The 16,253-nt window shown below is 59.2% G+C and overlaps 1 protein-coding gene across 1 annotated transcript in view; it reads right to left on the bottom strand.

Annotated features, from left to right (window-relative positions):
- Positions 1 to 8,175: 8,175 nt before the first annotated feature.
- The window catches only part of ATP11A (ATPase phospholipid transporting 11A), a 74,143-nt gene continuing 66,065 nt past the window's right edge, over positions 8,176 to 16,253 (bottom strand). The window contains exons 31-32 of the mRNA XM_040620383.1: positions 13,213 to 13,315; positions 8,176 to 12,217 (exon numbers count right to left, since the gene is read on the bottom strand). Of these exons, the coding sequence (XP_040476317.1) occupies positions 13,223 to 13,315 (93 nt within the window). The 3' untranslated portion in view covers positions 8,176 to 12,217; positions 13,213 to 13,222. The remainder of the gene's footprint in view (positions 12,218 to 13,212; positions 13,316 to 16,253) is intronic.

Raw genomic sequence — 16,253 nt, 5'->3', positions numbered from 1 at the left:
ACAGTCCCTAAACTGGGAAGCCTGAAGCTCAGAGGGCCAGAGGGTCATCTGCAGGCTGATGGTGCCGGCCGGTGAGCACCGGGGAGCCACAGCAGGGGCGGGAGAGCTGGAGACAGAGAGGGCTTTCCAGGGGCACAAAATCCTCCCCACTGTCAGATGCTCTTGGCTCCACGCTCTGCAGGGCATCACCGTGACCCCTGCAGGGCGGCCTCCTTCCAGCTTCCTGTAAGTTCTCCTGTAAGAAAACCTTGTCTCTCTCTACCGCTCTGAGAAAGAGTCACCCCAGGGACCGAGCAGCGCAGAGGGCTGGGGCCAGCCTCCGGGCCCCAGGCCCCTCATCCCGGGCTGTGGGCCCTACGTGACAGCAGCTCTCTGCGCCAACCACTCCTTTGCACAACTGGGTCAGGAAGCCGGGGCAGATGTCACCCCATCTCATGTGAGGCAGAACTGATGCCCACAGAGGCAACACGAAGGCTCCCAGGAGCATCAGCCAGGCTCAGACTGTGACATCAGGGTGGGAGGGTGCGGGCCAGCCCAGGGGGTGGGGAGCAGAGTCCTGAAAAGCGAAGGGGTCCTAAGATAGAACCGGATCACCCCAGAGAGGGGACCCTCCTCACCAGCCACCCAGGTGGGGCAGGACTGTCCCGTCCCCCGTGGTGGGAGCCGAGGGCATGGGGCCCAGGACGCTGGGCAGAGGAAGAACAGCCCGGGCGTGAATGCGGGTCTGGGAACCAGCTTGGGGACCATCTTCCCACGGATTTGCCCAGAAGGCCCTCTGGTGCAAGGGCTCCTTCCCCAGGGCCCGCACCCCCTCACCGACCTGCCAAGTGGGGTCCTCTGCCTGCCGCAGCGGGGCCTCGACACTCCACGGCCAGTAGCCCCTGGGGACGCACTTCTATTTTTGTGGTGCCCCTGAGGCTCCCGGCGCCACACATCCGGGGGCCTCCCACGGCATCCCCCACACATCCTGCTGTGATGCCCGGGTCACCTTAACCCCTTCCTGGTCCAGGGCTGGCGGGCAGCCTGCTAGGGGCAGCGGAGGCCTCTCGCCCCTGGACAGAGCTGTCTCCAGGAAGGACTGAAGCTGTGCTTGCTCGGGAGAAAGGTCTGCTGCTCCCCAAACTCCCTCTCCTAAGTGTGCAGAGCGGGTCAGGAGGAGACGAGGAGCAACAGGGCCCCTTTTCAGAAAGCGGTAGAACAGCCTTTGAAGTTGAACGAGAAAAGCCGCTCTTCTTTTTAAACCGTAGGAGTCTCTCTCGAGTAGCCCTTTTGAAAGGCCGCTAGACTGTGGGTCACCCGCCTTTCCCGCTGCTGGGCTGGGGGACCCAGGGAAGTAAAACACCGGTGGGGGCCCTTCTCCTGCTGCCCCCATGCGGACCTGCCCGGTCACCGGTCCCAACAGCTGTCCTGACACCTGACCGATCAGCAGGTGTGGCTGGGAAGAGCTTGGGATGTGGCTCTTCAGGGTGCGGGGGCGTGGGTGACACCTGCCACGTGTGAGACGACCCCTGACAATGGGGAGGGGCGTCTGTGCACATGGAGCCCCTCGCCCTCCAGCCGGTGACTGCAGGGACGCACTCCCAAGGAGACCAGGGTCGGCCCGCCCACCTCCGGTCGCTCACCAGCTTCCCCCCATCCACCCCTTCCACAGGCCCCCCCACCCCAGCGCACCTGCTGGCCTGGACAGTCCTCCTGTGTCCTCCACTGCAGGTGCCACGCCTGAGGCCCCAGGCCATGGGGGGGAAGGGAGGAGGAGGGGGAGGGGTGCAGGGGAGGAGGCCGGTGGAAAGAGGCGGGGAAAGGTGGGGGCGGGACGTGGTGGAGGGGGAGGAGGAGGGAAGGGAGGCGTGTGGGCGGAGGGAGAGGAGGAGGGGAGAAAGGGGTAAAGGTCTGGGGCAGGGGCGGGACCAGGAGGCAGGGGAGGGCTGCGGGAGGGGGAGGAAACATCCCAGCCCTCCCTTGCCTCTCCATACTTGTCAGGTGGTCAGGGGTCCTGCCAAGGGGCTGGGCTGCTGCCCCTCCGCCTGGGGTCGCCTGGACCAGATGCAGATCGGGCATCCCAAGGCGACACAGCTGGACGTGGAGCTCTGCCTGGAGGCTCTCCCCTGCGGACTCCAGTTCCCAGGCTCACCTGTAAGACAAGGGTCCCGCCAGCCTCCGAGGGAGCTGCTTAAATCAGCCAGAAGGGAGCTGGGCCTCATCCAAGACCCTCCACCCACTCTGGGATCCCCCGGCTCCCCAGGACCGGCTCAGGAGAAGGGGCGGTGACCACAAAGCCTGAGCTGTGGCCTCACCCGCGTGCAGTGCGCCAGGCCACCTGCGTGCTGTGCTTCTGCGGAGCAGGGCCTGCATGGGGCAGACCGCGGGGGAGCACAGCCAATAGCGGGGAGCCAGGACTCGGGCCCTGTTGGAAGCACTGCCCCTGGTCACGACCTAGGGCCCGGGGTGTGCAGGAGCTCCGTGCACCGCGCGATACTGAGCAGGCTGAGGGCATCCGGGCACCTGAAACCCACAAGCGGCTATGAGGATGAAACATGGAGAACGCCGACTCCAGATGAGCCTCGTTTCTGCCGAGGCTTTACAAGGGCTGTGTGTAGCGGGTCAGAGCAGGCAGCTGGTTTCAATAAAACCACGGCGTTTGCCAAGAGGCAGCTCTAAGTGTGGACACAGCGTCCTGGGGTGTGGGGGTGCTGCCTGAGACCCACAGGGCGGGGCGACCCGACCTGGAGGGAGGGTGCCCAGCCCTAACCCCCCAGGAGCTCTTTCCTCCTCCAGGTGTGGCCCTGGAACGTCGTGGGGCTTGCGGAGGGTCCGTGTGCACCCCGCGAGCTCCCTGGTGGCCAGTGCGCTGGGGCAGCTCCGCGGGACACGTGGCCTCCGCTGGCCTAGGATGCGGGCTCTGCAGGTGCACAGTCTCCTGGGAAGTCCCGGGGCACTGGGTGGGCACAGTGTGGGCCCGGACAGAGAAGGCAGGGCTCACACGGAAGGGGGCAGGCTGGCTCCGGAAGGAGGGGCTGCTTTGAGGGGACAGGAGATTAGACAAAGGGGAAACCCCTCTGCCGGTGGAGCTGAAGAGATGGGAGAGGCTGGTCCCCGGCAGCGCCCCAAGAACCTTTGGGAGTCAGGGACCAGATGGGTTCCTTTTCTCCGAGGGGCCACAGCGAGGTCACGGAGCTGCAGCGTGCCAACGCCTTGTCCCCCACAACTGCACGGCAGACGCTCCGGTAAGAGAGTCTCCCGGGCTGACTGTAGGAAGTATCATTTAACAGAGCCGTGAAGGTGCAAAGGGTTAGCTCAGCGGGATGTCCAAACAGACCGCACCACTGGTGCAGAAAAGGAGGGGAAACGGCTGGTGACCCGTGCGGTGACCCCGGTCGGAATGAGTGCAGGCTGCCGGCTCACATCCCACAGGCCAGCGGGGCGCGGCTGCAGACGACAGGCAGGGATTCCCAGCTAGGACCCTGCACCGTCATCTCCGTTACGCGCACCAGCACGGGCTCAGACTGGCCCAGCAAACCCAGGACATCCTTCCTCCTCCATGAACGCGGTCTGCTCCGGAGCGTGGTCCCCAAGGCAGTGAAAACAGAGGACAAACCCGCAAGCTTTCTGTGCTGTTCAGAACATGTTAGGGCTAGTTCTAAAGTTGAGGTAATTCAAGAGGAAATGAATTCTCCCGAGTACAAAAGCCGGCCAGCTCATCCCTGGTGGGGGCAGCGCCCTGCTGGCGTCCTGCTCATTATGGCCAGATGAGCCCTTTGTGGCTTTCAAGCTCCCCAAGCCTGAAGGCCCGGAGGCACAAAGAAATCGCCATCACAAATGCGGCTCCAGAAAGTGCAGCACGGAGCGGAAACACGAGGGGTAACTGCACCGTGGGTGAGAGGAGATTGCAGGCCGCAGGGCACACGCCTGGGGCCCCATGTTCTGAGCTCCGGCGGCAGACGCTGGCTGGGTCTGAGGTGGGAGTTGACGTTTGCCGCATCTGGAATGCTGATTTACTGTTTGAAACTAGCACTTGAGATTAAATCGTTTATGTAAAAGCATTGCTCTCCCAAAATTCTCTATTTTTTTTAAAGATTTTATTCATTTATTTGAGAGAGCGAGAGCACGAGCAGGGGGAGCGGCAGAGGGAGAAGCAGGCTCCCCGCTGAGCAGGGAGCCCAAGGCGGGACTTGATCCCAGGACCCTGAGATCATGATCTGAGCTGAAGGCAGACGCTTCACCAACTGAGCCACCAGGCATCTCCCCCAAAAAATCTCTATTAAGAGAAAGTACTAACAGCTCAGGTGGTAAACACTTGGCTCTCCACGTCGGGCTAAGAAGAGGCACAGGACAGTCCTCGTCCCCCTCCAAGAAATGGGTTCCCCTTAGGGTGACTCTGCCCTCAGCACACTGGGTCCAGGGTGGGGAGGGGACAAGTGGGGACACGACCGCAGCAAATCGGGGGGCCTGTTGGCCATCCTTTGGGGAGCTGCCTAGCGTTTCAGAGAACCAACCTTGTAGCGGGGAGGATGGGGTCCGCTGGTCTCTTCTCCGGCCCCAAGTAGGCTGTGAGTCTGCCTGGACCCTCACAGCGGCTGATGTCCCTCCCTGGCTCGCTCCTCCTGAACTAAGGTGGCCTCGGGCAGACGTTCTTCACCGCGCCAGCTCCTGCCATGATGGGGGCCTTCCCGCACGTCCGTTTCTGGAAGCAAATGGTCAGGGCTGCTCTGCCTGACCACAGCCAGCAGCCACCCCGCAGCCCAGGAAGCCCTGCTCAGATGGGCAGGTGCGGCCATGAGCCCTGCAGGTGCAGGGATTAGTCGGGCAGCGGCGTTCTCACTGAGCCCTGCATCCGTCCCAGGCCCCGCGCAGGCCCCGGGCGTTCACGGGCGGCCAAGGTGCAGTCCCCAGGGCCAGACTGCTGTGAATACAGATACGGCAGGGGAGCACCCCTCCCCACCCTCTTCCCCTGCCCAACCCTCGGGGCCTGGAGTGCAGGGTGTCCCGGGCCATCCCAGGGGAGTGGGAGACGAGCCCAGTTCGGATGGGCCGAGAAGAGAATGGGGGTACAGAGCTGGCTAACGGAGACCCCTCCTGAGGGTGTTTAAAGGGGGACTGAGGAATGCACCCCAGCTGATGCCCACGGAAGCTTCGTGCGGAAGGGCCGCTCGGTGGACAGGGAGGCACCTTGGCCAGCCAAGGGGATGGCTCGCCCCGGGCCAGCTCTGCTCCCTTCGAGGAGGAGGAGGCCGGGCCCTGAGGGGCGGGTCGGACCTGAGTCCCACCCTTCCATGTCCCGGGCTCTTGCTCCCTTCCTCACTCGGGCTCTGCTTCAACCAGGGGCCCCGGGCTGGAGCCTGGCTTGGCCTGGGCTGCGTCCTCACAGCGGGGCTGTCGCCTCTTCGCACCCTCCCACTCTTGGCTGCTCGCTCACCTCTGCACGTGCCTGCACATGCAGCCTCTCTGCGTGCCCAGCCCTAAAGCCGACGAATCCCCCAGCGGGTCCCCCAAAGCAGGGTCTTATGGGTTGAATTTTGTCCCCTCAACAAGATACGTTGAGGCCCTAACTCCCAGGACCCCACAGTGTGAGCTTATCCGGAGACAGGGTCTTTACGGAGGCACTAGGCTAACGTAAGGACAGGCCCAGTCCCCAGTGCGACTGGTGTCCTTCTTTACGAGGGACGTTTGGACACAGACACGCTCACAGGGAGAGGCCACGGGGAGACAAAGCATGGATTCAAGGGGACGTGTCTGCAGGTGGACGACGGCCAAGGGCCACGCCCTACGCCCACCAGCCGCAGGATGGAGCCTGGAAAAGACCCTCCCTCACGGCCTCAGGAGACCCACCCGGATCCAGACTGAGCGACAGTGACTCCTGTCCAAGCCGCAGCCCGCGCTGCTCCGTCCCGGCGCCCCAGGAAGCAGGCCGCCAGCAAGCCGCTCACCAGCTGTCCCTTGAGCGCTTCTGGAGCCGGCTGGTTTCCAGGTAGGACGGCCACGTCCGTGCTGCCCAATTATCTTTCCACCCCGTCCTGTCCAGGTAGGACTTCCGCCCCCGGAACCACGTGCTCCGGCCACAGATGCTGACGGTGTGACGGGATGTCACCGGTCAGCATTTCAGCCTGCGTGTGCCCTCCCGGGACACAGATTCTTTCTGCTCCACTGGTTTCTAAAGATCGGGAACAGCATTCACAGCCTAAGCTAATTAAAACATTTATTTTGATATTTCATTTTTTGAGTCTCTAGTAGGTCTTTAAAAATTCTAAAGATATTATAACTGAGATTCCCAAGAGGATGTGTTTGTTATTAATTATCTTAAAACCTTTCTCCTCTCCTTGAATCTTGTAAAAACCAAGTGAACAAAACCACGGATGTGACTTTTTTCAAATTACGATTTTGTGTGACTAATTTTAAAGGTTAATCCATATTCTTCACAGGCAATACATCAAGGAATCCATATTTCTTATGAAAGTTTTAACAAAGAACTTGGGATAGCACCTGTACGTGGCCCCTCGAGTGTCGGGCACAGCAGTTCTGTGGCCCCGGGACACGGTGATCCCCGGTATCTTGCCGACGGGTCAACAGAGCAAACAAAATGATGTAAGGTACATGACGGGTCACCTCGAGTAATGTGCTGTGTGGCGCGAAGCATCCACTTCTCTGGACGTTGAGGTATCTTCCCAAGATTGGCTGCCATTAGTCATGACACCTGTCCACTCACTGTGGGGTTGGCGTCCTCAGTGTACACAAAATTCCTTCAATGATTCATAGTTGATGGGTTCTCGGGTAACAGGGTCAGTGAGGACAAGTGAGGGCAGCTCTGTGATGAGTTAGACATTTGGTAGTCGACTCATTGTTCCTGAATTATTCCGAGCGTCTGAATCCTAAAAATGTACAAAGGCGAGCATTTTCCCTGGGGAATTAATAGATGGAGCATTTTAGTGGGATCCCCTTGATGCAGGAAAGAAACTGGGAAAGACTGTGTTCCCAAGATTTTGCATAAAGAGGGAGCTCCGTGGGGCGCCTGGGTGGCACAGCGGTTAAGCGTCTGCCTTCGGCTCAGGGCGTGATCCCGGCGTTATGGGATCGAGCCCCACATCAGGCTCCTCCGCTAGGAGCCTGCTTCTTCCTCTCCCACTCCCCCTGCTTGTGTTCCCTCTCTCGCTGGCTGTCTCTATCTCTGTCGAATAAATGAATAAAATCTTAAAAAAAAAAAAAAAGAGGGAGCTCTGTAGCATGTGGGTGCTGGTTGTCAGGGTGCGGCCGAGTAAACGGTGTGTGTTCACGGGACACACGTGACTGGTGCTGGCTGCTAGACCCGCGAGCCTCCTGCCAGCAGCACAAGGCGCGACAGTCCCAGCCGCCAGGGTGGCCGAGGCCGGTGTGGACCCTGCACAACCATGACAGGTGCCAGAGGCATTCACTTCCTGTTGCCTCCACAGTCCCGTGTCGGCCGCTGGCGGCAGTGACAGCCACCTACTGGGCACGCTACTCGGCACGGCCTACGTGCTTGCGTCGTGCTGCGCAAGGGCCGGGACCAGCCCCACACTTGGAGCCGCACGTGGTGGAGCCCTAGGTCCCTCCCAGAGGTGTGGCGAGGACTGGGAGGTAGCCGTAGCGTCCCCAGCCTGACTCCACCCTCGCCCCCTAACCGGCTCAGAATCCCAGGGTCTGGCGTCCGGTGGTGTGGGTCTGAGGTTGGTCCTCACACGGGGAGCTGGAGGGTCGGCAGCGGCCGGGGGGCAGGAGGCGAACCACCACCCGAGGGAGAGAGGGGCTGCCCCTGGGATCTGACTGGGCGGGGAGGGGACACACAGAACCAGCCCGCTGTCTGTCCTCCCGGAGCCGGGTGTGAGCACGGCTGCGGGGCCCCTCCCGGAGTCTGGACGGGAGGAGGGAAGAGCAGGAGCAGGGCAAGAGGGAGGCTGGGGGAGGCGTGTGGCCGCAGGCAGGATGGTCAGAGGAGCGGCAGGTGGCGACGGGCGGCTCAGCGGGCAATCCCATGATGCCCATCTCCCGTCCTGAGGGCCTGAGCCCACGCCGCGGCCTCGGTGAGTACAGGTGCCACCGGTCATCCAGGGGACGCCTGCCCACCTTCAGCCTGAACACAGGATGAGAGGTTCGCCCTGCAGCTTCTGGCCCCAGAGACTGAAGCCCAACTGCTGATTTGTTTGTTTATAAAGAAAACAAACCAGACATTTTTTCTTCTTTATTGCAAGCAGATTCAAATCTCCTACTTAAACGATCTGCAGAAAAGTCCAATATAATTAATTTTAAGTCATACTTTACAGGAAAAAAAGTTAAAAACAGTGGCATACAAAATAAACTTTATAGAAGTGTAAGATTTGGTTTAATCACAATTTAATTTTTCAAAGCGGGTTAATGAATCATTATCAATTAAACATTACTACCTGGAGGCTGATTTATTATCTTAACTGCACCTACTATGTTCAATAATTTAAAAATAAATTCCAGTATTTATGATGATGACAACTATAGCTACCATTCATGTTAAATACATTTTGAAGATTCTCTTTTATTCACTACATGATGGGCATTTTAAGTGACAATGCAGACACACATCATAATTTTAAGTCAGAGACAATATATGCATATTAAAATTCTGTGTATTTTGATAAGGTAAAAAATAAAGCTATATAAACTGATTTTAGATTTTTTCTGCAAAAGTAGAATCACACTTTAGTAATACTTCCGACGCAATCTTCATTAAAGCTCTGTTTACAGACAGTATCAGAATGATTCTCAGTCCCCTTCACCTACCCTCTCACTTAAAACGATGCATTTGCCAACTGACACTTTTCCCGTTTTTAAATGGGAAGCTCCCAGAAGAAACGTAGGCGGCAAGAAAGTGCACGTGGAAATGTGACCCGGAGCTGTTCAATGAATAACGTGGACCTCGAAGGAAAGGAGGAGGTCAGGTTATTCCAGTCGGCGCAACACAGGCGAACTCAGTGGTTTTAAAGAAAACGGCCGGAAAACCCCCTTCAGGCCGCACTGGGCATTTGGTTGATGCGCGACAATTCGAGATTAATGAGAACAGCACGTAGGAGACGTTTTTTAAAGCTGCAAAATCTCACCAGGCCAAACTACAATTCTCTAAACCCGTCCTGCAAAAGCTGGGCAGTTGGGCCTCCTTCCCATGCGCAGGCACCGCCACCACGAGGGCCATCTGGTCTGCGCTCACCCTACGGAGTCAGGCGCACAGAATAGTCGACCTGGGTTCTAACCGGACTTCCAAGAGGACGCCTCTTCCGCCCACTGCACGCGGCAGAGGGCCGGCCAGTGCTCCCGGAGGCTCGCAGAAGCCCCGCGGCTGGGAGGGTCCAGACGCCGCTCTCTGCCGCCTGTCTCGAGCGCAGGGCTGTCAGCCGGGGGCCTCGCAGGGAGGCGGCGTGCCACACTGTCCATCTGCTTAACACCCAGGGCTGCCGTGCCCACCCCCGGCTCCTGCCAGCACACGAAACTCGAGGTCCGAGGAGCCCTGTGTTCCCGGAGCTCCTGGCAGGGTCCCCTCGGGAAGGAGGCAGGATGGCCAGCGCCCAGGGCGCGTGTATGTGTGCGTACCATGTGGCCCTGAGCGGACACGGAGCTGAAAGCAGGAGATGGGGACGTGGTCGGGACCGCCTGTGCGTTAGTGTGACCTGCTCTGAAGGGGATGGTGTGTGGCTTCGGAACCACGTCGGGACCGGTGGGAAGTCACGGGTTAGTGATCCATTCCTGCGTGCAGTCCTGAACAAGACTTCTGAAACGAAGAACGCTCGAGGTTGACAGGACTTGCTCTCAGTCAGCGTAAGGCAAGTGAACAGGAGCTACCGTGGGTGAGGTCGACTGGGTCCCACGCGCGCACTCATCCCGGACGCTTGCCGCTCTGTCCCCCGCCCCGGGTCCACGTCCACCGATCGGGCGCAGTCATGGAGGGTTTCCTAACAACCTGACACAAGACATCTGGAGTGCATAAGGGGTTGGTGACTTTCCCAATGAGACCGCGCCATCAGAGGCAAATGGTGACCGTCTCGGTACAGGTGGAAAGAGGATACAGAACCACCCCTCAAGAAGCTTCTATTTTAAGGCCGAAGGATGGAAATCAAAAACAAAATAAAAAGCAGACGATAATCTCCATCGACTGTGAAGAATCGGGAGCGAAGTATTGTGCTGTAAACACACGTCCGCCAGCCACGGCAGCAGCGACAGACACAGGCGCGGAGAGTAAATCAGATCTGAGACCCCACACTCATCGGACGTGGACACATTCAGCCGAAACTCCCACCGGAATTTAAATGCAAAGTGGCCAAAAGTTCATCAACTTAGAAAATAAAAGCTTTAAAAACATACTTTAAAATCAGATGTGGTATGTTAACAAATGAACGAATAAAGAGATAGAAACAGCTATGAAAATACTTCGTGCAAAGGCAACTTTAAGATTTCTAAAAAAATACATTACAAAGAATTTGTTAACTAAACATACAGAGAATCTGTCCCCTACGGGTATGACGTTGATACCCATATGAGGTTCTTAAAAACAGCTGTAAAAACGCACACACCATCGTTCGCAGGGTCTAGCACGGACGGGCCGGCCAGCGCCACCCCACGCGGGAGGCCGGGCATGCGGGACGGAGACCCCGACGCACTCTCCGTCCTTTCTCCTGGTCTTTGGTTTGCTGTTTCTACTTCCCCTGAACGTACCCCAGCTACTCTGTGTACGCAGTCAAGTCACCCCCTAGTTCAAATAAATATTTTATAGGCGAAACATCAAACTGTGCAATCTGGGCTTTGCAGAAGGCCTGGCGTGGGACGTGTTCTCTCACCAGTGTCCCTGGGGCACAGCCCGGGACCCCGCAGCGGGCAAGGGGCCCGCACGTCGTTCAGCCTCTGGGTGATGCTCTTTGAAGGCTTCCGTTTCCACACCCACACTTCGAACATCAGACTGAAACGTCTTCTCTGCAGACCGTTAAGGCTACGTCAAGGACGGTATTTCTAGAAACGAACAGCATACAGAGAAGGGACAGGGACCGTCAACGCGGCAACCTCCCGAAGGTCCGCCCACCCTAAATGACGCCCTGGACAGCGGATCGCAACAGCGCGGAGCTAACAGACAACGAGGGTTTGGTCCCGGGGTCGGCTGTGGGCAGCGATCCAGGGCGGCAATCCTGCTTCTCAGGGTTCAGACGCCGCCTCCCCGGCAGACCTGGGTGGGCCTGAAATAGGTTTTGGAAGATGGACGTGGCCCCTGGAGGCCCCCTCTCGAAGAGGACGGAGGCGTCTGCCCTGGGCTGCCGACCACAGCCTTGCCCTAAAACCAGTGAGAGGAAGCTCTCTGGACAAGAGCGCACGGGGAGGCTCGATTCGTGGGGGTGAGGAAACGATCTCAGATCTTGCACTGGGAAGGCCTGAGTGCAGCATGAGCTCTTCTTCCACACGATACTTCCTCCTTCTCCACAGGGGCAGCAGGGATGGGAAACGCTCCGAGATCCACACAGGGGATGCCAGCACTCCGTCAGAGGCACGGACTCCGTGTCGGACACGACCCCAGAAGGAAGCTTCGCTAGGCGGTGGGTTCAGACGGAAGCAAGGACGCGGTCTAGGACTCCAACAGGCTGCGGGAGCACGGGGACGCCGGGGTCTGGTCCGGCCAGTTCCAGAAGCATGAGGACCAGAGGACCCTGGACAAGGAGGCACAGAGGCAGCCCGTCCCATGGTGAGGACAAGGCCTCTGTGCTCGGGACGGTCGGCGGTATGGCCACGCCCGCTCAAGCCGGCGGCCCACCTCCACGCAGGTGTCCTTCCCCGGCGGCTCTGAGGCTGGAGGCCCTGGCCCGGGATGCAGCGGGCTGTGTGCACCCTTCTTCACAACCCAACCAGATGCCCGAGGGAAGCTGTGTGGGGCCACCAGACCCACGAGAGGTGATGACCGCCAGCCACACGCACCAGCCCTGCGCTCCAGACAAGTCCTGTTGTTCTCGTCCCTCCCTCGGGGGTGGGGAGAAGCACACACGTGTGGCTCTCAGAGGCCTGGACTGGTGGCCTGTCCACCAGTGGCCCCCCCATGGGGCGCAGGGCCGGGATGGCGATGGCTGTGCAGGAGACCGGCGAGGGGAGGCCACGTCAGCGTCACCCGTTTTGTGTGCGGGCCCGGCCACACGGCCCAGGGGCTGGGGCTCTGCGGATAGGCCAGGAGGGTGAGTTCTGGGAGGCGGTCCTGGCCGCGCACGCATGTGCTCTGTTGGAGAACAGAAAGGACAGCGTCAGTCCCGGGACCGTCCCCAAGAGCCCCGCCTAGCCTGCTCTGACGCTGCCCGTGGGGCCTCCCGTTCCAGACACGGGCCGGGCGCATGTGTTCCATCTGACTGAGGACACAGAGCCAGCATGCTCACTGCATTCTAGCCACGAACGGCTCCCCTGCTCGGCTCTATCTTCAGCTACAGACGATGTGTGTCCATGCACAAAGTCTCTGCCAGGGGCCCCGGGGACTGGAGCTGGGGTCCACGGTCACCTCCACGCACGTGGACATGCGTGGTCTGTGCAGGTTCTTACGGCCCAAGGAAGCTGGCGACCTCAGCTACGGTCGTTAAATTTACCGGGCAGTGGGGACTGGCGAAGCCGTCCAGGAGAAATCGGTCTTAAAGGAAAAACCGTCCCTGGGCAGAGAAGGCGGTGTGCCTGTCGCACCTGAGACACCCAGCTCAGGGCGCGTTGTGAGCGTGGCTGCATTTCTGTGCCTTTCCAGGGCAGACACGGCTCCACGTGCCGGCTGGTGGACAACAGGAGACCTGGGCCAGACGTGGGCCTGCCAACGCTCCACGCCAATCACGCCATCTCCCACTGTTTTCTCAAATCTGGTCTTTCCTGAGAGACCTTTCAGGTGAAGCTCCCTCCACGTCCGAGGCTGAGGAATGAGCTCTGTTCTGGCAAAGATGCACTGAACGCGCTGGGTGGGAGGATCCCGAAAACGCGCGTGGAAGGGCGCTGGCCACGGCAGCACACGTGTGTGTGTGTGTGCGCGCGCGCGCAGTGCACGGCCATCTGCGGCCCAGACACACTCAGGCAGGTCACTTACCTGGGACAGAAATAGACATGTGTGTGTAAAAACCATTTTTTCATCATGAACCTGTTATCAAAACCGGCCAGCACAGCAAAGCTTTGGAGGAAAACCGGACAGTCTGAAGGGTCACGGCACACCCAGGAGCCCGCCGGGCGGCATGGCAGCACTGTTACCTATCCTTGGCTAATGGTGCCTCGGCCGTGGCAAGAGGTCCTTCACAAGTGGCGCGTCCGTGCCCGGCGCCGCGGCGACCGACGCTTTGAGCTTCGCACTCTGCTGCAAGGCGAGGAGAAACACTGAGAGGGGCTGCGCCTGGCCCCGGAATGCCTCCCGTCCGCGAGCACGACCTGCCTTGCCGCCGGACAAGGGGCCTGCGCCACGCCCGTGCCGGGCCCTCTGCGGGCAGTGGGCATGTGGTCTGCCGTGGAAGTCTCTGCGAGCTGGGGGCAGCAGGAGGGCGCCACCAGGGAAGGAGCGGGTCTTCCTAACAGCCCTTCATGGGACAGAGACCAAGGGACGGGACCCGGTAAGGCGAGGAGGACCAGCCGGGGCAGCAGACCGGGGCCCAAGGAGCAGCCTCTGCCGGGAGGACCAGACCGGCTGCTCCAGCCCAGTGGCTTCTTCAGTGCTCACCCCAAAGGGGAGGGACTGCACCTGCCTGTCCCTCTGTCCCTGTCCTTCTCCCCGACCACAAGACTAGACTCCTGAAGGGCTCAGGGGTCACAGTGCTGCAGGTCAATGCGGCCAGGCAGCCCAACACTGCTTTCTCGTCAAACCGTATTAATGCCTCAGGAACCAGCAAGGAGGGAATTTTAAGAGGTGAAGGAGTACGAGGTGTGAGATGCAGACTGTCTTCTGGCGAGAAGAAGGATGAGCTGATCAGGGGAGGGGGTGCTGCCCTTCGCAGGGATGGGATCGTACCCGGTAATGCAGAGAAACACGTGTACAAATATGTATACATGGGTCTCACATGTATACACACGAGACCTGGTGCCTGTGATGTGTTTCTTTTTAACAGAACAGACGGAAGGAAACAGCCATCGTCTGAAGTGCGGACTGGTCCAGGGTCTGTTCCTCCAAAGTTTTGCAGGCATCCGGGGGGGTTCCCAGAAGCACACGCACACCCATGTGCGTGCCAGGTGCTCCGGGAGCTGCAGGTGTGGGCACACCTGCGGGACGCCTCATGTGGCCATGGACCCTGCAGGGCGTCCGGCAACAACCCGCCCCGAGCACCCAGAGGCGGGTTTCGAAGAGCGAGTCTTAGCAAACCTCATCCATCAACAGGGAAAGGGTGTATTTTTAGCTGAGAGTTGGCAAGATTTAATCAGTTTCATAAGCACATCCTGTGACTTCAATGTTCCTAATAATTGCAACCTAAATGTTTTCAAGTACATACCCAGTGAGATGAAATTATGTCATTTATTCTAGCAAATTCTGATGGCACCCGAGGAGAAAAATTTTGATTGCTGATGATTACCAGAAGTTAAAAAAATGCGCCATGCTGTTAAATAATAGTGTTTAAAATGTACAGAGGATGAACGGTCATTAAAAGAAAACAAAGCCTTTTCTCGCTTAGGTATTTTCCTATGAACTCACTGCACTAGAAAACAGTTTCCAAGCATCACTATCTTGAGGCCTCTGTAAGGGTGTCATTTAGACACACGGACAAACAGCAGACACACGGACAGAAGCCATCCCTGGACAGCTGTGCTCTACACTGGACGCGGCTCCATGCTGCCGAGAAATAAGCCAGCGCGGCTGCTTACAGCAACAGAGGCTCTCTCTAAAAATCAGATTTTTAAAAAAAGTGAAAAGGGAATTTGGAAAAACACCTGACCCAAACACATCTCTCTTGGCTTTGTCCACGGTCTGAGTGGCTCAGCCCGAGCCTTGTCTTTTCTGCAGTGCCTTGTGGGGCCTGCACAACATTCTGTCGTGGGGGCCTCAGTTTCCCTGTCTGTGCAATGGGTACACAGAGCTGCCTGAGTGAGGAAGTCGTGCCATCAATCCGCCATTGGCTGCGGAGAGAGGGGTGGTGCTGCGTGGACTCTGCCCACACGGGCTCGAGCGACGTAGGAGCCGCCATGCCCACGCCTGTGTGCAGGGGCCACGGGTACCCACCAGCCAGTGCAATGCAGTGCAGCCCCGCACCCTGGCAGGGGGGACCCGGGACCTCCCACGGACACGGGCCACGCGCACTCCCCACACCTCAGACACGGGTCATGCCAGTAGCCCTCACGTGCGCTCACCCTGAGCAGACATGAGCCCGGGAGGGATGCTGGACGGCTCGGCGAGGAGCCAGCCCTCTGCCTCCTGCAACGAAACCCCACCATGCCAAACGACAGGAAAGCATCACCTTGTTCCGTTAGAAACTCAGACTGCTGGAGGTCTGAGAGAGCATAAAGATGGTGGACTGCTCGACAGAAAGGCACTGGCTCTTAGTCTGAAGTCCCAGAGGGGTCGAGGGGCCGCGCACATCGCGAGACAGGTGGGAGCGGTTATTTAGGCAAAGAGGTCGGAGACAAAGAGAAGGAGGAAGGGAAAAGAGAAACAAGTTAAGGCAGTCAAGCCCGTTAATCGCAGGAACCTCCCTCGCGCATCCCCGCCATCGCGCTAAGCGAACCGTGTCCTCCCTGGATGCTCCCCTTCTGGGGGGCTGCACAGGCCTCTCGTCCCCACTGTCTTTCTCCTCCTGCCCCGACACCTCCCGGCACGCCCGCCTGTTCAAGGCGGTCTCGTAAAGCTCAGAGCGAAGGCGTTCACGCACACTCACGAGCTGTCGTGCTGACGACAGACACACAGGCGCCAAGGAGGGAACCGCTAGGGACAGTGGCACTGGGCCCAGCACGCTAAAGTAGCACAGACTTCTGGGAAAGCTCACCCCCCGGGGTCCCATTCAATCGTGGGGACTGGGGGAGGCGGGCGCACGCGGTGCCCAGACCTGGCTCCCCACAAACCCAGCGGCGGCCTGGCTGTTTCCCACCCCAGCACTTGGAGGCTGAGCACGGGGACCGTCTGAGCTTCCCAGAGGCCGTCCCTCAGGTCCTAAAGTGTGTGGACAGTCCTCCCACCTGCACGCCCACCTGTGCTCTGCAGGGAGAGCCCTGCTCGGCATTCCGCACACTCGGCAAGATCCTCCCTTCTTATGGGGGTCTGTACCTCCTCGGGCAAATCGCAGGGGTGAGGGGATGGGGGATGTCCCCCCCCCCCCCCC

The sequence above is a fragment of the Ursus maritimus genome, unplaced genomic scaffold (assembly GCF_017311325.1).
Source record: "Ursus maritimus isolate PB19 unplaced genomic scaffold, ASM1731132v1 scaffold_10, whole genome shotgun sequence".
Classification (NCBI taxonomy): Eukaryota; Metazoa; Chordata; class Mammalia; order Carnivora; family Ursidae; genus Ursus; species Ursus maritimus.
The sequence above is the reverse complement of the archived record's forward strand: the minus strand, read 5'-3'. Positions and strand labels throughout refer to the sequence as shown.